This window comes from Aplysia californica, unplaced genomic scaffold, assembly GCF_000002075.1.
Source record: "Aplysia californica isolate F4 #8 unplaced genomic scaffold, AplCal3.0 scaffold00286, whole genome shotgun sequence".
NCBI classification, from domain to species: Eukaryota; Metazoa; Mollusca; class Gastropoda; order Aplysiida; family Aplysiidae; genus Aplysia; species Aplysia californica.
Window position 1 is genome coordinate 205987 of NW_004797556.1, and position 24156 is coordinate 230142.

The following is a 24156-nucleotide window of genomic DNA, read 5'->3' on the forward strand; positions in this document are numbered from 1 at the left end:
GGTATTCTTTTGGACATCTTAGAGTAAGCTATTCTTTCTTCTCTTAAGGTTGTATGAGAATACATCTTTTATTACACTATACCAATTTTCTTTTCTCCACTCCAGATTCCCTCATTTTTGCCATTATGATCATGCAGCGTCCTGTGAGGATGAAATCACGACGTTTGTTTGATATCAAGCCCCCTACCCGTGAGGAGTGGGTGCTCATGAGCAAAGAGGACAAAGCCATGTGGAAAGAAAAGTTTCAAGAAATTCATGACAGGGTTCTTACAATCATGAAGGAAATGCCTTCACCTCTCTTCTGGATTTTTCGGTACATTCATGCTGAACATAGTTCTGTACTGCAGCACTTCTCCAAGGGTAACAAACAAGAGTAAAAGTTGAAGCTTGACATCACCATACTGTGGACAAGATTTTATTTCTTAAAATTTCACGTGAATGGGGTCCCTTATTATGTCTCTTGGCAAATGAGAAAGGCCTATGGAAGAGAGATTTTTAGTGGAAAAAAAGTGCTCATGTGTTGCCATGGCATTTGTTTTTTTCTTAAGTTTGCTGATTGCCTTTGTCGGGTTTTTTTTTATCAACATTTGCTTGTTGTCTGTTCTCTATGAGTTTTGTGCCTGTGTCTTCTTCTTTTGGCTTTGGAAAGTATTTTTCTTTGAAATGGATCACTTTCACTTTCAGCTTGCATTGTTCGTTAAAACAGTGGGCTGCACTTCTGCAGATTTAATCGCTTTTCATTGACTATTTCTATTGTTCTTTCACATGAACTTGCTCATGTTTGCTTGTGTCACAGCACTTCTTTAATATAGGTATATCTGTCTTGGTACAGATTTATGCAACCAACTTGTTTCGCGTGCTCAAGCGCTGTAAAACTCTTACTAAACTAAGCTAAACAGGTATACTGTCTGTAGCAGCCCCCTGTAAAAGTACATGATGTGACTCCTGGTTATTTACAGTGGGGTCCTAAAGAAACTTGAAAATGTGTTCACCCAATCATGGAGTATACCAATTTAAAACTAAGTAAATTCTGCGTTATCTGATCATCTATGGTAATAGTCGCCCCAGATGTGGTCACTCGAAACTGACCTTAAAATATCATGCTTGGCAAATTTCTGTGAAATCAGAGAAACGTAAAAGTGTATTTGTGTTTGTATTGAAGTGTATTAATTAACATTGATGGAATAGACATGTATTGCTTATAAAATGAACAGAGAATTTTTTTTTCTTCAATAAAATATATTTTATTAAAACAGTTTGAAACAGAATTGGAAAACAGTAGAGCTGTACCCCGGTAGCAATCTTGCTCTTGCTCGCAAGCCCCTAGTTCAAGTCACAAGCCTCAAATCACTAGGTCAAATCATCAAATCAAATCACCAGCATGATAAGTTGAGTCTAGCCAAAACTGTAACCTCCTTGGTCTAGTCTAAACTTCAAGTCCACACCAATTAGCAATCCGCGAAGCCACTCGTGTCAGACCCCGTCATCATCCCCACCCTGCTTGCAATCCATGAAGCCACTTCCGTCAGAAAATGAGAGAGGGGGAGAGTGAGACATCCCGCCCACAGTGTCACTGCGCGGCGTAACGCTGTAGTCTGCTCGATTAATTGAAGGCTTTCAAGCAGCGGACAGCCGTCAAGTCTCAAATCCCATCCGCAGCACACAAGTCCCATGATTCTCATAGTACTGTTTTGTGCCAGTGAATTGTCCCAGGACCAGCTCGAAACCTGACGACAAGTCACTTTGCTGTCTTGCTGTAGCAGCGAACGGCAGGCAGCAGGACCGCTCGCTATATGAACTTTGAACCGTGGAGGAAGGAAGATGCTGTGTTTGTTTTGGTGCAAGATGTAGAGAGCTGAAGTTATTTCTAACTTCCCGCCGTTGATCAGCTAAGCAAGTGGATAAGTGAGAGGGAGCGTAGTAGCAGAGACCTAGGTTTCTGGTAGTAATGAGAATAAGTAGACTTAGATTACCCTAGAATGGAAAACTCTAGGGGTCATTGTTATTGGCTTTTGTATCGTAATTATGTAACCTATTTTGTAGATGTGTCACGCTCACAGTGACATAATACAGAACATTTAGGAGACGGGCTAGGCCTACTTCAACCTAGTGTCAGGGCCAACCTGTGCTGAGAGGGAACAACGCCCCAGCAGAAAGACGGAGGTTTTCAGTAAAAATTTCTCCCCATACGGGAATCGAACTGATGTCTTTTGCGTGCGACGATGAAGCGCTTGGCTCGTGCACATTAAAAATAAACCGGCCTTTGCATCGTGAGAATAGCCGATCCAATATTAATTTTTAAGTGCATTGAATAGAGCTTTTTATTTTTTATAACCCGACTGGGAAAAAACCAAAACAATCTTTCACTTTTGGTGCAAGCCTCTCAACGCAAATAACCAGAGAATCTTCTGTAATGTGTACTGAGCCCACAGCCAGGAAGGTTCGCGACGTCACGACACTGTACTGTTCTAATTTCGATTTTATTTTGTTGTGAAACCTTTATTTTTCACGTCTTTACACTCTGTGTGGCCACAAATGATATTCTCGATGCTTAAAACAGAGCTAAAAAAATTCTGGTGCTTTAGATTAAGTTACCTCTATCAACATAATGCTATACGTCGTCACAGAGAGTTGAAATCTTGAAAATTAATGGCAACTTTTGCCTTCTTTTGTGGCAAGTTTTGGACCAAAAAATGGTAACAAACACAGATGCTAGATATAGCACGCGATACTTTGACTTACCATTGCATGTGGTCATTGGTATTTTGTTATGGAGATATTGATTTTGTGTAGAGCACGAACCCTTTGGGCATGGATTTGGTTAAATTTTGGACAAAATTATATGTCATTTTATCCCAAATGTCACAGGGAGTTGTAAACAAAGCGTCTGAATTGGGAGCAAAGTCGTGTTTCTTCAGCTGTAGTTTCATGGAGCTCAACATATCTGTAGGATTCATATCTGGGCTGTTTACTGATGACCACTCTGTTGTTGGAATGATTTGCTTTTCCAAGAATTGTCTGTAGGCTTTGGCCCTTTGAGAAGGTGCTTTATCATGCATAAAGATGCCTACTTGATTGTAAACAATGAGCACATTTAACATCAAGTTCACATTTTGTGCGGAACCTGTGACTGCTCTGTTTTTCAATTTGTCTGGAAATATTGTAATAAAATGTTGTTCTTTTCAGAGACAATAATATTTTCCTTGCATTTGATATGCAATACTCCATTCCACCAATGTTGACACTCCAATGCAAGCGAAAGCACAATTTACATTTCTTTGATTTCACATAATTTTGCCAAGCATGAATTTGAAAGGTCAATTTTGAATTACCCTATCTCAGGTGACTCTACTTACTTATGGTACAGAATTGATTTTTAAAATTATTTGGTGTCAGAGTTGAACAGATAGAGTAGTGTTGAGGAAAATGTCAACTTTTTAATGTTTTAGATGTATGCTAAGAATAGATGAGGGAGTCCAGTGATGCTCCTGCAGTCAGAAAAATCTGCGAATAAGTGGCACAGTTGTTAAAGCCCCAGGATTTAAAGCTGAGAAAAAAAGTTACACCTTATATCCCAAACTTTAACGAATTTCCTTTGTTCTTCAGGTTTAAAAAATCCATCATGTAAAATGCATCCTGTGTTTGTGGATTAATGGTTAGGCTGTTCATTGTTGCATGCAAAAGACATGAGTTCTATTCTCATGTTTTGGGGAAATCTGCTTCATAGAATTTTTTCATCTTTCCAGATGCTGGATCCCACTTTACCGAGTTGGCCCTGAGAGGCAGGCTTGAAGCAGCAGGTCTCCAAAATAGTCTAAATTATGTCAATAGGCGCTTGAATACTCGCAATGTAATTATCTTCCTCATCCAGGTATTACTGCCAGTGAAGAAAACATTGATTGTGTTAAGGTCTGTTTCATACATTGTGCTGCCTCATCTCCTTGTGGTCTCAATCTATTGTTTGTTGTCTGTGCTTCCTCTCTGCAGACTACGAGTTATTTTGTGAAATTCTGGTGCAACGGCCATGGAAACGGAAGACTTTGTATCTCTCTACGTCTATGACCTCTGATGACCTGCAGCACATGCGCACAATGGCACAGCACCACTTTGATCAGATAATGGTGGTGCTAAAAGAAATGCCTCGCAACCTGTTGCTAGTTATCAGGTCGGTGCTACAATCTTTATTCTGTTCTTCTTTTATTGAGCGCCCCATGAATCACCTTGTTGTTAAAAAAGAAAATCTTTTGAAAGATTAGTTTGGATCATTGTTTGGTGCACCGTTTGCTTGTGTCTCTAGGTTTTGGTGCAAATGGCTTTGTTTCGAATTTGCATTTGGGAATTCTTTGAACTTTGGTTCTTTGGAGAGTTTTCAAATTCTCCATCCTCTTGGCTGACTCATTCCCATGAAAGATTGATGCTAAAATCAGAGTTCTTGTTGCTTAAATGTTAAAAGGAACATTTAACTTGTACAATTACCAAGTTCAATAATATTTTGTTATTTCCTCTTTTCTGCTTTGTTGCTGTCATGCTTGGAGCTGCAGCTTCTGGTTAGTATAAATCTTTGTTAACTTGGAGGAGTGCTTTTACTTTATTAGTTTGCTGTATCGGCTTTTAGGAACTGTCTGCTTTGTTGTAATTTGGTGCTATTTTTTTACCATCTTTTTTTCTTTTAAATTTTATCTAATGTTGCCAAAGGTAAAATTGTCTTTGGTAAAGATGAGATTGATTTTCCTTGTTTAATGCATTCTAAAAGCTAAAGTAATATATTAACATTGTGCTGATTGGTTATACCCATTCAATGGTTTTATTTTTAAGAACAATGTTATTAAGATTGGGTTTCTATAAAAACTAATGGCAATAAAACTTTCATTGTTTTAGATTTTTAGAGAATTGATACATAAAGCATTAATGTTCTTTTACCCAAAAGACTATAGAAGCTTGATAATTGAGAATAAGAATGATTTACCCTTCTTTTTGCTATAGGAACTTGAACACTATCAGGGCTATCATCCGAGACCATGGCAACACAGTAGACAGATATGGCATAATGGCAAGAAGGTATGAAGAGGTTGGGTTTTTTTCTGGGTAAACTTATTTTGAAAAAAAAAAATTGATATAGGTGTTTTTATGCTCCAATTGACACAGTTTAGATCATTCAGGGAGCGGGCTTCTGACTTTACTTGTCAGGGCCAATTTGAACTGAGAAGGATACAACATCTCAGCAGAAAGACCAGGATGCTCAATAAAAATCCTCCTCTAAATGGAATTGAAATCGTGTCTCCTACGTGCAACAGTGAAGTGCTTAACTGTTACATCACGGGCACCAGTAACTTGTTACACATTTCTCCTGTGTGTAGTGCAAGTTGCCTTTATCTTCTCATAAAACGGGCTAAGAGGGGGCAATTTCTTATCGGTACTTGTTGTTGACCTTCTTCTAGTTAGGTTGAAGGGTGACCCCAGTAGGTCCAACTTCTTTTCTTCCCTTTCTTTTTTTATCCATCTTTGGTTTTCTATGCATAAATCTTTCCCTACCGGGCCAAAATCCACCACTGGCCCAGAGCTTTTCCTTGACCTGTTTGTCTCAAGTAATGCAAAGAAATGTTGAAAGTTATGTATGTGTACCTTATTTATAGAAGTGAAAGTATGAGACATTTACTGAAGTCGGAGGAGCGCTTTCCTTCTCATTTTTACGTTTCACAAAGGGGACAAAAAAAGCGCTGAAATAACTAACAATCATCTCTCAGTGATATATTTTCTTTCGTATCTGCTAAAAGTAGGTACCGCAAACTGGCCGTGTGCCCCCGTGGCGCACAGTCACGGAGACCAAAACCCATATTTTTACCCTCCTAGAACACCGTGTGATCATGCATACACACAGACTCTTGATATATCAGAAGAAAGAGGAGCTTTTCCTCTTTTTAGTGGTATTATTTATTTGAATCAACGATTCTTTTAAAAGCAAAATCTTGCGGGATAAAAGACAACACTATCAAGGTTTTCACTGTCGCGGCAGCGCGTTTCATGTTTTGATTTTTTGAGTGACCTCAGTTGAACAGGAACGGGGAGCGTATGGTATTAAATACTGCAATCTGATTCGTCGGTATTTCCAGATAAGAAGACGCTCTTTCGGGTGATATATTTCTAAAGACTGTCCTTAAAGAATTAATAGAAGAGATTTGCGTGTGAAAACTTTCGGTGCTGTTTTTTTATGGAACCAGTGATCGGACTGATTACGGAAATGTATCGGCAGAAAAAGCCCATTCATTCCTCTTCAAGAATAACACAGCCATTATACGCAAATAAACACCGGACGCTCCCCGTCGGCTCGCAAGCAGGGCACCATCGCCCCGGTTTCGTATAAAATTCTCTCTCCTTCTCTTCAGCGCGGCCCGGCGCGCAGCCGAAAAGCCAGTGGCCGCGAGTCGCGAGTGGTGATTTTAACATCCCCTTGTATTTCTTGCCGTTTTGGTCAAAAAGCCATGTAACGACAATAAATTTCCATCTTCTGGTTATTTGATAGCCCTGAAAAAAAATTGAGCTTGTTCTCTATGTGCATAGGTGTGTGTCTACAAGTTTGTGTGAATGTCCATTCAAATTTAAGAATGTTGTGACATCTCAAAGTGTAGACATTTCGCAATTAAAAAACTAACATTTTTCTGCAACTTCAGTTGTTCATAACTTTGTTAAAAATGAAGCTATATGTATAAATTTGGTATCAAAATGCTCAGAATGATAAATTCTATAAGGTAGTGCAGTTAACTATGAAATCAGAGGACTTTGAAATTTCAGTTTGTGGTACCTACTAAGAGGAAGTCTATTCTATTATTTTGAAAACATGGATCGGCCGAGAATTTCGGGTCTTTTCATTACTGAATTGGAATAGATAGCAAGCCACCTGAGCCATATTTTGCGGCTCTCGGTCCAGCGAGGCTACGTCCGCCAGCCGCATCGCGGTAGGAAAAGTGTTAAATGACTGTTACTGGTTTTATAGGCTTCTGTTTACTCAGAAGTTGTTTGCTTTGGAACAAGTGGACAATGATTATTAAAGCTTGTGACTTCATGCGGAAGTAGGAGCTGCCAAAACGTGGGTGGCAGATGGATGATCTGGTATGGTTTGCTCCTTCGTTCCTATCGAACAGCTGTTGTCCTTATTTGTGTTTGTTATTGTAACTCTCCTGTAACACCTTTAATCTTCAGCACTCATATGACGTAATTGTGTTTCAAGGCCGTAAAACTTACTAAAACAAAAAACAAACTGTTAGCGTCACGATTCTGTCTTGTCAACATGTCAACATGTTACATTTTCACTTGCCTTGATACTTAAAGGTTTGAACAGCCATTATTTAATTGACATGGAAGTGGCTCAACCTTGGTAATTTAATTGTATACAGTCAAACCTTGTTGCAACGCTGCCTTGTTCTGTCAGGCCAATGGGTGTCATCTTGACTTGTCATCCAGGTTTTGAAGGTTTGAAACCAAATGGGACCTGGGTTTTTCTTTTTCTTCTTGGAATAGTTTATCTGATTTGTGTCCAGTCTGAGAACCAAAAACACTGTCTTCTAAATCACCACTTGCATGTGGAGAAGGACGTGCTGATGGACTTTGATCTTATTCTTTTGTAAGATCTGTGTTTGAAATGTTTTTTTGGAGACTAGCTGGAAGTCAGATAAATTTATATGTAAAAATGTATTCTTTCAGGGGGATTTAAAATTGTCTTTTTCACAAGAAAAGTTCTGCAGTCGGGAGGGCCGTAACACCCTCTACTATAAAAAAAAAACGAAAAAAGTTTATTGGCAAAGGTAACAAAGTATCTTACATTTGATCTCCCATTCATTTTCCCCTCTTTTGGTACCTGGGTAATTGTATTGGTTTAGGCCAAGCATGGACAAGTGGGTCCAAGTCGCAGGCCAGATTAAGCTATTCTAAATATCCCGCAGGCCTAAGCAGGAGAATTCTGGGTGAAGCCAGTTTAAATATCCAGACTCTCAAGAGAGACTGAATTTGACACTATAGAATATTTCACCCTAGGGCATTTAATGCGATAAAATACTAGATCTATTGATTCCTGCTGAGCCATAACTCTTAATTTTGATTTTTCAAGACAGACAGTTTTGTTCTTATTAATTATCAGCCCACTTTGGACCGTATTCATTGCTTGGCTGACATGCAGGCGAGACTGAAATTGCTTGTAGACCAGATCTGGCTTTGGGGCCACAGTTTGCCCATGCCTGGTTTAGGTAATTCCAACACTGTGTGAGAGTGTCCATCTCTGTGAAGACTGAGCTAAGAGGATGGAAAGCTTTGATTATTTTTTGCTTTTATTAGAACCAATGTTTATAATAATTGTAATAGATTGCATTTATGGAGCACTGTATCCTATACAAGTATAAGCTCTTGAACACTTTACATTGATGACATGATTATACTGAGAGTAAAAACACACACACACACATGAACAAAAACATTTCATTTAAAAAAGAAAACCATTTCCACATAAATAAAGAACTTTGTCAGCCATTCAGTAATTTTGTAATGTCATTTGCATGGTAGATTTTTCCCATTCAACAAGGTTTAAGCTGTTACTGTTTTCTCAGTGCAATTCGAGGCTCCCATCGGGACAGTGCTTCCAGCGGCACCTTTCTGACAGTGCTACAGGGTTGGTGGCACCGCTGCCTCTACGACTATCGTGTGTGGAGGGAGAACGTCACCCACAAGCTGCTTATGTTTCTAACCCTCAACTACTTGCGCTTTCTGCAACTGGTGGGCAAAGCGCCCTCCCTGGAAGAGTTACAGGCTTTCACCAATGCAGAGAAGAAAAGGTGTGAGAGTTTCATAGATATTAGAAAAAGTCTTATACTGAAAACTTATCGGTGTGGGTGTGTGGTGTGTGTGTGTGTATGTGTGTGTGTGTATGAGCCTGACGTGAGAAAAATAAGTAACTCCATCTGACTTTACTTTATAAGTCTGATGTGTGTCTGTGTGCGTGCATGTGTGTGTGATAATCGGCAAGATAATTTTTTCAACCACTTCTACTATAAAATTGCAAGATGTTTACTGACATGTATTTTTTACAGTTGGTCACCATTGCATCAATACAAACATACTAGGCCCTTTTCACCCCCCACCCCACAGGGCAATCAACAAGGATCATAAAAATGTATTACTTAGTGTGTATTTTGTCTGCCTTCACATATTCTGACCGTGCATATTGACAAGAGTAAAGAAGCTGATGTGTAAGAGTAAGAGCAGGCTGGAGAGAGGAACATGGTCAGAAATGGGAGTAAAAAAAGGGGGGTGGGGGTAGTTTAACTCATTCGCTACGTATTATTTTCGGCTTGTGGACGAATTTTTTTCGGGAGGGCGAAATGAGATGATGACTAGTATGCAGTTCACAGGTCTTGGGGGCCATAAATTCATATAAATATCAACATATTATATACCAACATTTTCAGTATGGTTTGTAGAATACATCTGTATTGTTTATTTGAGTATTTTTCAACTTTGGTTCCTGTAAGAGGCGATTATGCAACACAATTGTGATTGGCTGCGGATAAAATTTGAAAACAAAAAATTTATAATCTCAGATGAAACTCAAAAAATATGTTTGCACCTAGTCAAATTATACATCAAAATAACCATAACTGTATATAGAACAGGAAAATATTGGAAAATGAGCGGTTATTTACTTACATTCCATAATATTTGTACATTTGGATCATAACCTCCGATATCGAAAAAAAACCTATACATGTCTTGGGTGGTACTTTTTGAGTAAATTCACCAAAAAGTAGTGATTTTGGGTAGAAAAAAAATATTTTGACCTTTTAGATCTAGCACTCAAAAATATTGATTTCTCAATTACAGTGCACTGGCAATTTGAGTCCAGTAGTATCAATATGTGAGGCAGCGTGGTGGAATCAGGCTCTCGTCAATTTTGGGTCATGTAGAGTCATTTGTATCGTCTTAAAGCTTGTTCACTTGTCTTTATTTGGATAAAAAAAATATCCATTTATCTGGAATACAAGTCAAGATATTTGCAAAAGAAGGAGGTAGGGTCAACTGTTTTCAGAGGTAAAATTAGTGAGAAAATGGCCGCCAAAGATTAGTTATTTCCTTTGCTTAAGAGTCCGTGGTAACTGAAAATTGACATGTTTTTGTGCCTTTAATCAACATTTTTCAGAAAATCTGCACAGAAATGAGTTCTTTAACTCATTCGCTACGCCGAGCCGTGGGGGGGCGGCGTGGCTAAAGTGCCGCCAGTACGCTATGCCGCCCCCGGCGGCTCGAGAACCGACGGTCAATTTTAGCTTGGTTTCTATTCCAATCCAGATATCCATGTTAAAATAAAGGTCACAATATAAAGTTGACTTCCGGGTCAAGCGTTTCCACCGAAAATCGGAAGTTTTGATTCAGTTTTGAAACACGATTTCGAAGTTTATGCGACATTGTTTTATCGCGAAGCCCAAATTATAGCCCAGACACCAGTCTTAGTACTTTTACACAACAAAATGTATCATTATTTTGCTCACTAAAGAAGTGTAGGACTCTTCTTTATAATATTGTTAAGAAACAGTGGTACTCCTGTAGGCCATACAATTGAGGTCCCGTTTGACTACATCACACTAATCTAGATCTAGGCCTAAATCTAAGTGCCCCTGTAGTACATTAATTTTTACGGTACGTGTTTCGTATTTAGATCTAAACTGAATTAAGATTTACGACTAGATATAGATCTATATCTAGATCTAGAGATAGATTGTGTTGTCTATCTAGAATCTAAAATCTAGAGATCTCTAGATCTAGATCTACTAGATCTAGTTTCTAGATCTATATCTAGACCTAGAATCTAGATCTAGATCTAGACCTAGATCTAAAAATCTAGATTCACTCCCACAATGGCAGTCATGTAAACAAATGGGACCGCAATTGTACAGGAGTGCCGAAACCGTGCACCAAAAAAGAAGCCATTTGAAGCTAGTAGACTCCAGGCCTACAGAAGCAAGTAGGCCTACTGTTGATAATTATGATAGTAGACCTGTGAATCAAGTTGCATGATAAGGCCTAGTGTGTCTCTGCCAATTCACAGGCGAGTAGTCAAGAGTCGCTCTTCGGTCATTCGCCCACCAGGCCACCACTAGATTTAGATCATCTACTTTCCTAACTGCACACTCTTGGCTGGGTGCACAACAAAATCTAGATCTAGATTCTAGATCTTGGTACGTTTATTAATTAAATACTCTCTCTCTGGGCTAATATAAATAAATTATAGTAGCATTAGATCGACACACCGCCCGAGATGATCAGTAGCCTTGCCTTGTAACCAATGTAAACTACCGCTGGCTCAGCGAGCCAATCACAATCCAACATTTTTTGGGTCCACCTAGACACCATGACTACGTAGAGCCCAATTGGGGAGTACCTAGACACTTCCAATAAAAAATCATTTCCTTTGTTTTTGAGGGGTTCCCTTTTAGAAAATTTGAATTGCACCATTTAAAAAACATACATATTTCTTTGGAATACTCTATTGCATCAATATTTATTAATCCAATGATAACAGAGTCATCTGCAAACTTAATTAAGTGTGCTGTTTTATATTTACTTCTATGATCGTTGGTATATATATTGTACTCGAAACTGGTGACAAAACACACCCTGAGGACCGCCGATTTGATCGGGTGGGGTTATGGTAGATTGCCGTATCACGGTAAACCATTAACTATATCAGCACCTGTATTTCTATGCTACATTATGTATACGTCATTCCATTACTTTTACATTATTGAAAACTTACACGCTGGTCTCTTATTTCATTATTCACTAGAGTGGACTTAAAATGACAAATTAATATTTGTGTTTTTTGTTTTTGTTTCAGATTTGACAGCTTGTAGCAAGAGAGAACCATTAGGAATAGCAAAATTTTTCCCCTTTGCGGCATCAGGGGTGGGTGGCTAATGTGAGGTGGTGTGGTGCCTGAAGGCATCGCAGGGAAGGTGTGTGTTGTTGTTTATGTCAGACTTTATGGATAAAAGTGAAATTTGTGTGTCTACAACTTTCTACAATTTAAAAAGATCAGTGGGAGGGGGCTATTTTTGTTTGTAAAAAAAAATTGAAACTTGTAACGTGAAATATGTTTCAACACTCGTTGAAGTGAAATGAACATGTTCATTTTTTGTGCGGCGTGTGGCCACTAGCGAGGACTCGAGCAAGCCAAGCTGGTGGTGACAGCTGACTCCCGCCGGCTTCCTTTGAAGTTTTCATTAGAGAGGGAACAAAATTGGGGTAGCAAAGTTTCCTTCAACATTTTTATCTTGAAAAAATATTGTGATATTCCGAATCAGCGTATCAAAATAGAGAAAGTCTACACCTAAAGGACCGGTTTTAAAGCTTAGTTCAAAAGATTTATACAAATACCGTGCAGTTTACATGTCAACGCAAAGAGTCGCCCAACTATTAATTTGGGGCTATCTATCCCAGTTTTCCATTGATTGTTGTATTAGCAAGTTAGTAAGCACAGATCTATCAGAATGGACGATTATAGAAAACTATTCGAGTATAGACAGTATTCGAGTTTGATTCTCTTCTTGTTCAGTTCAGAACATATAAAATGGTATCGAACATCAATGTGTTTTGATCTTCAATGGTTCACAGGGTTGTTGGCAAGGGTAGTTGTGCCCTGGTTGTCCTCAAAGACCACAGGCAAATTATCTTCAAGACTTATTCCTATATCATTTAGGAACTGACTGACTGAGATACAGAACCTCCTTCACTGCAACTGTGAGAGCTATATTTAGCCTCGCAGGTTGACAGAGCCTGTTGACTGACTGTTTCTTTGATTTCCATGAAATCAGAGTACCTTCATGTGTCAAACTAAAACTGTAACCTGATGTGCTGCCTCTATCTTCAGCACTGGATGCCCAGTCGGAGTCACTGTACCCAATGAGCCTCAGAGTTTCAAGATAATCTAGTCCTTCTCTTTGGCTATATCCCTTTGCCAAGGAGACCTACAAACAGGAGACGCACAGCCAATTTTCAGCCTTTCCTAGGAGAGGCCATTAGATTTACCAACATTCATAGCTTTCTTCATCACAAATCTTTTCAAATATGTTAGCTTATCCTCAAATAGTATTCTAGAGTGTATATTTTTGAAGTTTTAAGTGTTACAGTTCTTAATGCTTAATTGTTTCAGTCTAATTTTAGCAAAAATCTCTATCTAGGTTCATTAAGCAATCAAAAGTATGACTTGCTCTTCTTATCATGAAATGTTTGTAGTCTTAATTAGCTTTCATTTTTTAACATTAATGATTAAATTATGTAAAATATAAAAGCTAGAAAGAGAGAGAAGGGGAGGGAGAAAGAGGAGTGGTGAAATTGGTGAACAGCATTAACAAAACAACCAAAAAGGTAAATTTGAAGCTAAACAAGAAAAAAATATCATTTTTGCTTGTTAAATTGAATATTATTCTTTTAACTTGTGGTCTAGAGATACTAGAAGGATATACTTGATTGTTAATTGCAGAACTATTTTGCACTATGTGTATTCCACCAGCCGAGAGTTGAACTCAGATCGCCAGAGTAATTTCCAATTATACTACTGCCGGGGTGTTTTTTTGTGCTTTTTAATTATTATCTTGATCTTTTACTTACACTGTAGACTCTAGATGAGAGCCCAAGGTGGGCCTACCGGGCATCAAACAGCAGCTGCATCAGGCGCGCTTCTTCAGAGACGTCTGTAGGAGGACAGAATCCTTGTCCTGGTCCCACACAACAGTTACATCATGTGCACTTTCTTGAGGGACGTCTGTACTTCTGTAGGAGGGCAGAATCCTTGTCCTGGTCCAGTTCCAGTTTCTGAAGGCCATGAAGAAGTACATTTGAAAGGTGTTTGTACAGTTTTGAGCACCCAATGTTAATCAGTCTCTTCCTGCAGCATGCAAAATGACACGCTGTCTTCATTAAATTGGGTCCAAGGCAGGCTAGCTTATACGTGCTGACATGTGGAATAACCAGCTGTCCCCTGGAAACAGTTCCAAGAAAGTCAATAGCTTCACCTTTCAAAACCTCATCTTCCTCAGCAAAATGGATCTTGTCATGCTCAGCACATTTCTTTTCAAACCAAGCAGCTACGTATGCAGCACTGCAAACCAAGCAGCTACGTATGCAGCTCTGCTTTGTCAATTTTCAGTCAGCATCACTTCCGCTTCGCAGATCTCCATCACCACTGCATCCTCCGGGTTAATGTCAACACCTAGACAAGAATGTTGCTGTGGGGTAGGATCCACATCAAGGTCTTGAAGGTTGGAGGCAGCATATTTGGCCAGAGGTTTTTTGTTTGCAGCAAACACGACACCAGTTGTCATAAAGGCATTGGCTTCAGACAACTTGGTATACACCGAACTCCCCCTCAAGCCTGTCGCTCTGCAGCTCACGCCGTACAACATAATCAAAGGTTGGGTTTGATGGCAACAGGTAGTCGCAGATGGCCTGGAGACCCGACAGGGTTTGAACTAAGGCCTTTTTTGTGTCTCTTGTTTGCCCCTGGCCAGAAGCTGCATTGGTGAACACCTCCAGAAAGTGGCTCAACAAGGGCGTGCCTTTCACTTGAACTGCACGTGAGGGTCGTTGAACCGCTCTTCCTGTTCTTTTCGTGATACGTTCACCATGTTCCAAAAGTTCAGAACTGTCTCAATAAAGTCAGCTGTTCCATCACTTCCTTTCAGTCGTAATGCAGCATCCTTTTCATTGAAGACATTGAGTAGGCCTACATGATGCACATTTTGGAGCTGAAGTCGTGATGGATATACTGCAGCACGGATCAACGGGGTCGCTTTCAGGATGTGATCTTTTTCCTCCTCATAGAGATGAATCACATCCTCAAAGGAAGCTGTGTGGTCGTTGAGTGCGAGTGTTTCTCAGTGATCCAATTATTCTGTATGCTTTTTAAGATATGGACAGTGTCATAGAGAAGAAACCACACACGATCAGAGTTCAGTGGATGTTCAGCTTTGCCTGTTGACTGATCGAAACTGGCAAACAATGTGCAAAACTGTTGATTGACTTTATGATTGTCAGTTATTGTACCAATAACTCTGCCGCCTGCTTTCTCAACCTGTATTGCTGCCTCCCTAACCACAGAAAACTGATGTTAGCATCCAATCTGTGAACTGGTGTGACTGAAATCATAACACTAGGTCCCTTGTGCAGTGCTTCCATCATAATACTAAGCATCGAAGTCACTCTACAATCCGCTTTGTTTTTTGCCTTTCCACTGATGACGCCACCAGAGAAAGAGACTTTAGGCCTGATTTTGACTTGGTCCACCTGGAGAAACACATTTTTCTGCTGTTCTACCTCTAAATTTCTGAAAGTTTTTTCCAAAACAGATGCAATGTCCGCAGATGAGATAACAGACTGGAGTTTCCATTTGCTGGCAGAATCAAGTACTCTCTAAGCTGCTCATACTTACAATGCGGGAATGATTCAAGAGCAAAACAATAGTCCTGAAGAGAATATTCTTTCTTGATGAAAAGCTGAAGCAGATGAGTGAGAAATACAAGTTTTTTCCTTTTGTCGCTGTCCGTACAACAGTCCGAGTCTAGCTTTTCATGCACACCCAGAATGCTCACAATTTTCTCAACTAAAGAATCAAAATGGGGTTCAAAGTTCACAGCTCTTCGCACAGCATCAAAAAACATCTGATGTGATTTAAATCCATTGTTAGGGTGAAGATAGTTTCCCAGTGGTACCCTGATTCCACTCTTGAAGGCCTTGAAACTTAGTGGTGAGGTGAGAGTAACTTTGTTTTCAACCACAACAGGAAGTACAGAATCACTGTAATCGTCTGTCGTAAAAACCCACACCAGACGATCATCAGTTCTCGAGATAATGAAGTTCTTGTACAATTTCTTCAATTCCTTCTCTGATTGAAAGGCGGCAAATGTTGAGACTTCGTCCTTCGCCTTCAGGGACTCGAGCTGCCTAGCTTCAATGTTTGATACATCTGTGCGACGTCAAGACTTTGGTGTTGGCAAACAAGACCTGGGCACATCAAAGATAGAAGAAGGAACTGCAGGTCGTGTGCCACCAGGTACTTTCACAAGAGGATATCCATCAGCGGGCCAGTGATTTTCACAAAGAAAAAACTTGTCCGGATCGATCACAAAGTATCGGCGTAGAGGGATTTTATCAATCCACTCCTTCCCCTCACTCTCGTTCTTTGGGGTAGTCTGAATACCCTACACTTGTTCTTTGCATTGTAGTTGCCCTTACAGTTCACTAGATTACACTTGTTTACCATGATTTTACTTTAAAAAGCACGATTTCAAACTTTCAAATGAGCACAAGAATTAAAACATCATGGGCGCTGCCATCTTTGACCAAAGCACTCAGCTGTTATGAATACACCGTGCAAAATAGTTCTCCATTCACCTATCTGATAATCATACTAAACTCATCTAATACACCCTTGTAATAAATACACATGCATCTAAATAATTCTGAATGACACCGAATGAACAAAACCGTATCAAGCAGCGCCAAAAAAAAATATTTTTTTACAGACTTCCTGTGCCAACTCTGTCTATTTTTAACGCGAGCCGACCCAGTTTCAACCCTCCGCTGTGAAGCTGGCTTACCGCTGCCTGCTGGCCTTCACTGAGAGACACGGGAAAGCTCCGCTGCGAGTCCATGAAGTAGTAGTCCATGCCCTTTGCCCACATATCGAGCGTTGTAGGAATTGGAACCATTTGCACTTTCTTTGATTGTACAGTAAACACCCATTTTCCCCCCCACTGATTGTCTACCCTCAGGGAGAGTGGTCAGAGTGTAAGTACCATTTTCTTTCAGGGAGTTGATTTCTTCAGTCATTTCTTCTTTCCAAAACTCTGATTCAGATGAATCGGTGGCTTCTTTAAACGTTTGAGGAAAAGAAGAAAATTTGTAGCAAAAATCAACATTCAACATGACATTGTCTTCACCAGATTTTGTGTCATAATCAGACATGTACGAAGGAGGTTTTTCTCTCTGTTCTGGAATATCTCCCATTTTGCTCAACAGAGGATGGCTCATTTTCTGGTTGTTTACATTCTGACCTCTCATCAGGAACATTTTCAACAAATAACAATAGGAATTGTACTTTTGACAAAAACATCATCATCTGAAAAGTCAGTGGTATGAGTTTCACCTTCAACACAATCAAAAACTTTCTTTAGGACTACAAAGTGTACCACTCTACATCTTATCTCTTTCCCAGTATCACAAAAATAATCAAGTGTGCTGGACTGCACCTATAATATCCAACAAAAACTCCCTCTTTGCATCTCTAGTTTAGTTTTTTCTTCTGCTAAGAGTACACATAACAGTCGCAGCCAAAGACTCGCATGTTCGAAAATATTTGGTCTGCGCCCTGTCAGTGCTTGTACTGATGTTTGTTTCTCCCTTGGATTGAAACACCTGTTTCGATTGTACACTGCTGTGTGCACTGCATAAGGCCACATCTCTTTTGGCAGCTCATATCTCCCCATTTAAAAAATGGTACGCCACTGCCTTTCAGCTGTCCCATTTTGATGGGGCGAGTAAGGAGCTGACATTTCTTGCTTAATCTGATTTTTCCTTAGGAGTGCCTTAAACTCTCCGAAGGTGAATTCTGTCCCATTATCTGATCTAATTGACTTTACCTTCCCTTTTGGGACTGAATCTTCAAGAAGCCTTTCTGTTGACCCCAATAGTCTCAATTTTACTTTTCAAAAAGTACACAAAACATTGCACCAGAATAGTCATCTGTAAATGCAATTGCATACTTAAAGCCTTCATGTGAAGTTGGAGTAATTGGACCTGTAAGATCAGAGTGCACCAACTCCAAAGGAGAAGTGGCACGTTCACGTGGATTCTTACTTCTCTCATTCGTCATTTTCCCCTTCACACACCTCGCAGTCCTTCTTCTTTGCCTTCCCACTTATCTTCATGCCATTGACAACACTTTCAAGCCTCAAAACATAATCAAAATTGCAGTGCCTAAGTGTTTCATGCAGCCCATAAGATCCTGAATGTAATTCATTTTGTCAACAGTATCATCTGAACTGTTTGTATTGAGATTTTACAATTTGCCCGGCTTTTCAATTGGAAAGCTTACAGCACCATTTTTGTCAAGTTCTGCTGTATCTGAGTGGAATGAAATACTTGCTCCTTCACCTGTGGCTGCATGAACTGAAAAAATATTCTGAGGAAAAATTGGTACATACAGAGCATTTTTCAGAGTAAAATCTACAGAATTACCATCAGAATCTGTAAATTTCATACTTGCATTTCCTCTCTTCATGGCTACATTCACTCTTTCTTCATTCGCTAGCTCTATGGAATGTTTTTCAGATCTAAATGTGTAATCAAATGAACTGAACTTTGACACATCATTCAAATTATGGGCACAATCAATCAAGTCAGCTTTGAATTCTATTTTCTGATCAATGTTCGTTTTCGCTTTGAATGCGAATGTATGTTTTTGGTCATCTCTGTGGGCTGCCGTCTCTGTATCGTGCATCCGCAACCTCATTGACTGTATCTGTTGTGTTCTTCCTTTGAAATCTGCATGTATTGTCAGAATGTCAGAGGGATTATTCTTTCTGCATAACTGGACCACAGTTTCTTTTGCCTTTAATTCTTAGAGAAGTGTCCGGGTTGTCCACATCTGAAACATACAGGAGAACTCTTGTTGTCACCCATAGCAGCTCTAACGCTGCCGGTACCTTGACTGGCTGCCCTTTGCCCACTCTTCAGAAGAGAATCACCAGACTGGACCCTTGATTTTTTAGTCTCTTTGAAACTCCTCAAAGAGATCTTAAATTCTGTTATCTGTTGTTTTTTATCACAGCAACTAAGGATTGGAAGGTTTCAGGTTGACTTTTTAAGATCATAGCTATCAGAAGGCTATCTGAGACTGTCTCATCAGCATTTTTCAGTGCTGCTGCTGCTGTTTCTGCTCTAATGATATAGTCTGTCACACTTTCTTCATGTTTCTTCACGAGGGAAGTCAGTTCTGTGTACAAACTAATGATTCTTGGAGTGCTTGAGCCTGCATAGAGTTGACGTAAAATCTTGAGAGCCGCTCTCCCATCATCTACAGCATCTCACTTTTTAACCAAAAACAAACTCTTGTCGTCTAAAAACTGGATAAGCTCACTTACTTCTTCATTTTTAGCTTGGTCAACTTCTTCACCATCACCTGCCAGTATGATGTCTTTCAGTTTCTGTAGTCTCATGTACCCTTGAAACTTCACCTCCCATTTTTCATATTTATTCTTATCCCCATCGAATAAAAGTCTACTGTACCGCGAACTGGGCTCATAACCTGTTGAGTGGGTACTAGTTTGACTTGCCATGGTGAGGGTACATAACAAAAACAGGCACTTTGGTTGTACACTGTAAAGATAAATTAGCAGACAACGGTTATGCTGTTCAGGTGGAAGGAAGGAGAGAGTGAAAGTAATCTCCCCTGCTTTTCTGGATTTGCAAATGAAAAATCCACGACTAATTACCGAAACATAACATGAATGATCAGAAGTTCAATAGTGAAACAGAAGAAATAGACTCGAGAACAATCCTGAGGTTGCGGGTTAGGGGGTTCAAGCCTCAGGCCCGTCGTTGTGTCCAAAGTGCGAATTTTCCTCACTTCACCCAGGTGAGCATGGGTACTCAGCCATAGACAGTATGTTCGTGATTCGTGTTCTAGTACTGAAAAGAAATGGCAGCTTGCACTATGCTTCCCAGGAAGATGGGGTTGTTTCAGAATGCTATCAGGTCTGCTGGGGTAATAATATATAGATTGTAAAGTGTATAGAACTAGCTGTTGAGTGAGATTTGCTCTATACAAATGCTATCTATTGTGATTTGTGTTACAAGAGGGTTGATGGTGAAGATTTAGACAATATAACCCCTGGAATTCTTTTCGGTTTAGAAATCGAAGCATTTTGGCTTATCAATAGTTTTCTTACACAGAGGAAAAAAGGGAGCTTCTATTTTCTTTCCATTTCCATTTACCTCTGTTTTTGGATTAATAAAACTGTGTTTAGTTTAAACACACTTCACTATTTAATAGAGATGAAGATTGGGAAGTTTGTGATGCTGAAAACTTAGATAGCCTTCCCTGTACTGAGCTTAATGGCTGTGAAGTAGCTTGTGGTAGAGTTTGAATAAATGAGATGGTCTTTGCTAACAATGTAACCAATCTTACGAGTGGGTGGAAGTGATGACTGTTTTAGTTCTTGGGTAAGTTGCTTTGAAAGTGGATTGACCTTTATGTATTTAATGAGTAACAGTGAAAGGTCTTTTTTCAAAAGCAATTTTGATGTTTTAGTAGTCTAGATTGTGAATGATTGTAAATGGCTGATGGCCCCCATCAACGCCATATGTATCCTTTAGGATGCAGACTACTTTAACCTTACCAATCAGGGTAACCTGGGATTAACTTACTGTTAAATTAACTTAAATAGAGATGTTATAATATTTAATATTCTCAGTGTGTGAATTAAACTGTCTCTCTTAAATGATAAAGAGTCAAATGATTTTTTTCAGAGATGCAAATGTACATTTGAAGTTTCTTGTGGTAATTCAAATCACTTGCGATATTAAAACTTTGCCCCAGGCAAGCAGATGTTTGTTAATCATGAGATGTATTTATGAAGCTTTTATTTGTGATGGATGTACAAACACAGTGGATTCGCCTTCCACTTCCCCACCTTTTTTGGGGGTATCTGCCTCGCCTCCCTTTTTTGGTGAATGTTTTTAATCAACAACAAATGCGTTGCGCGTGCTACAGTGGGGTCGCCTTTCGTCCCTTTCGCTTCACTCCCCCATACTGCAAAAAAAAAAAAAAGGGAGGGATCGATAACTAAGGTCTGTCCTTAAATTTCATTCTCCTCGCTCGTTCCCACTGTGTATATATAGTGGTATTGATGGGTGTTGTCTTGCATCATTTTAAAAAATTGTGGTTTTTGTTTTACGTAAGGTCCAATCTTATCAACAAGGGGAAGCAGGAATGCATCAGCTTTCATTTTCAGATAATTTTTTTTTTTTAAATCGTCATTTATAAAAAACATTATCCACTAAATGATATTTGCAAAAAGTAAATTTTTCTCGGAGTTCATTGATTCTATGAACCCCAATATCAACGTGAAATTTGACATCGGCCTTTTAACTAATGCAGCATCAGCAGCTGCACAGAGCAATAAAAAAAAGATGAGGGGAGGAGGGCGAATCCACTCTGTCACTTCAGGTCCCTTCCAATTCGCCTCCCTTTCCTCACATTTTTGTTATTTGACAAAAGGGGGTGAAAGGCTGATCCACTGTGTTTGTACCTTTACACCCTCCAACCACCAGCAAGTCAAAGTGTTGGGTGTCACAGCACAGGAGAGAATGACTAAAGCAGTTTTTCTTGTTATCATTCTCTTCTTTAGTCTTTCCCACTTTCTTAAAAGGGACATGCTTAACTTAAAACATACAAAGCTGTGAGACTCACAACTGTGTCCAAAGAAAAAAAAAATCTTTTGCATTGGTACAATTACTTTTTTAATGAAAAAAAAAAAGAAATAAAGGAAGCTCTAGAATGACAAGGCACACATCAAAATAGTCACATTCATGTCAAACAGTATTAAGAAACTAACAAGGTAATATTCTAGTAGGCCTACATCATATGCTACACTAAGTTATAAGATTGTAATTATGTTTCACCCCCATCGATACAGTTTAGATAACTGAGAAGGCAGGCTGCTTTAACCCTGCCCGTCACGGTCATTCAGATTTGAATGGGTTATAGTACTTATAGCATCCCAGCTGACAGAAAGTCATACTTGAAAGGATAACTTAGGATAGCTTTGACACTCAGGAATTGAAATTGCATCTTCTGTGGGCAATGCTGAAGAGCCCATTCTTTAGGTAGACCATTACAAAAATTCTTAGTTTTGAATTTATTTGAAAATACAATAAATATATCATGTTCGTTTCCTCTAAATGTGAAGCTTGGGGAAATTAGTTTCTATTCAGCTTTTATATAGGCCTACTACTATGCTTGATTTCTTTTTAGCTAAGTGTAACCATCATGTTTAAGTTTTGAGTTTCAATTCTCAATTGTCACAAACATGTTGTTCCAGATCTCTTACTGTTCAGACACTGATATACATTTGTCTCTCTTTTTTCAAAATGTTCTCAAAAGATAGATCTACCTACTTCTGACTCTTGTTGGTTGTGTTGGGTTCATCGCCATCTACTCATTTTACTATAATAATCGATCAGTCGCTCATTTTATTTTCACTTTGATTATTCACACATATAAATATAACTGAACTTCAAGGAGACTGTTTCTTTTCATGGGCTCAATCATACTCAGATTATAAATATATATACGTTGCATTTTAGAAAATATTTCCCATTGCTTGCCCTATGCCGAAACTGGTCATTATGACATCATTTATTTTTTACATAAATGCAATGTAAATATGATTAGTTTGAATATATTTGATCAATACTATTGATATGGTTGTATTTATTTGGACGGATGTCTTGAAGTGGAATGACTTATATGGAATAGTAGTTTGAATAAATTATGCTATTACTACCTTTGGCTTCTTTGTTTGAGTTTTAATAAATTTCACATTTAAACTTGATAGCTGATAGTAAAATTATTTTGGGAGAAGACATATTAAAGAAATAAGGATACTTGAACTGAAAGAGCTTTTACTTTTAGAAACATTTGCTGTACAGAGAGTCTTTTACTGCTTAATTTCTTACTAAATTTAATGACTAAAGTCTACAAGTTAATGTCATATCAAGCCATAACACTGTCCCATGTAGAGACAATATTTTTCAATACCGAGTGTGAGTTGTTGACAGGCATAAAAGTTTTTTCTTTCCCTCTGTTATTTCTGTTTGTCGACCTCCGACCTTGGTTTCCTTGCACATAAATAATTACCGTAATAATCATGTTGATGTGCCTCTTTTTACTCAAAGATGGTAAAAAATTGTTTAAATTTAAATGATGGCATATGGTATGGTAGGGAAAAGCATCATGTGCCAATATCTTCCAGCGCCATATGTTATTGTCATTATAAGTTATTTATAATTAATTGTCAATATGAAGTCTTATATGACTTCTACAGCAGAAAGTTACAATAAGTTGGTTTTCTTGATGGTCAAAACCACTGTGTTTAGAATTTCAATGTAAATTCAATCTTCTAGATAAGGGAAAGATTATTATTATTTGAAAATGAATTTAATTTTTTAACTTTTATCTTTTCTTCCTCTAACTCTTTATCTCCGGCAAGCTGCTCCCAGCGGCAAATCGCTTTTCGGGAATTGCCAAAAACAGGTCTCTTAAACCGGAAGTTCATTCATTAGATGAAGAACTATCAAAATAGGTTTGCTAGTTTTGATTTTATGACCCACTTAAACTTAATGACGTTTTTGTCATTTTTAGATTTAGCACCAAAAAAAAGGGCCCCGGCGTAATGGGTTTACCCCCTCGGAGATAAAGAGTTAAAATAGATACACACTGGCCATGCCTGTCTAATGATGTATGAGAAAGTTCAGTTAAGCTATGGAGAAAGATTGAACAGATGATACGCACTAATTGTTAGCTTTGTGTTTTAAGAGTATTTTTTTTTTGTTTCATTATTTTCCTATGAGGATTCTAAAAGGAGGTTATTTTATAGCAGTGAAAAAGATGTTGAAAAGGCTCTTACTTTTAAGGTTTTTTAAAAGCATTTTATTTAAGTATAAGAAAACACAAGGTTGAAAAATGTATAAATCAATGGCATATATTTAAGTCTCAAATCCAAGTTTGAGCCGCAAGATGATGCTTTCTCATCCATAGCCTAAAATTCTAAGAAATATAATGGAGCCCACTACTGGTCCAGTTTCCATTGCAAAAAATTTAAGAAGTGCAGTATGTTTGGCATTTTTTGCTTCTTGAGGAACATGTCTAAACACGGCATATGAACAGTAAAATGAGCTCTCTAAGCTTTTTATTATCTACCTTGAAGTTGGAAGCTTAATTTAACAACAACAAAAAATACCCCGCTGTTCAGCAGTGTAGCATACTTCTCATAAATAAGAACATTTATAACCATTTCATATCACATGTAAGCACATCTATGCAATACTCTCAATGAA

General features: G+C 38.7%; 1 protein-coding gene across 2 annotated transcripts in view; it reads left to right on the top strand.

The window, feature by feature from the left end:
* Positions 1-22606, top strand: part of LOC101860748 (uncharacterized aarF domain-containing protein kinase 5) — a 63387-nt gene extending 40781 nt beyond the window's left edge. The window contains exons 11-14 of one of the 2 annotated variants that reach the window (XM_005101507.3): positions 106-313; positions 4984-5058; positions 8595-8819; positions 11876-22606. In XM_005101507.3, the coding sequence (XP_005101564.1) occupies positions 106-313; positions 4984-5058; positions 8595-8819; positions 11876-11891 (524 nt within the window). In that variant the 3' untranslated portion in view covers positions 11892-22606. Of the gene's footprint in view, positions 1-105; positions 314-3987; positions 4166-4983; positions 5059-8594; positions 8820-11875 lie in introns of both variants that reach the window. The other variant, XM_005101508.3, reaches the window with a different exon arrangement.
* The last annotated feature ends 1550 nt before the right edge of the window (positions 22607-24156 follow it).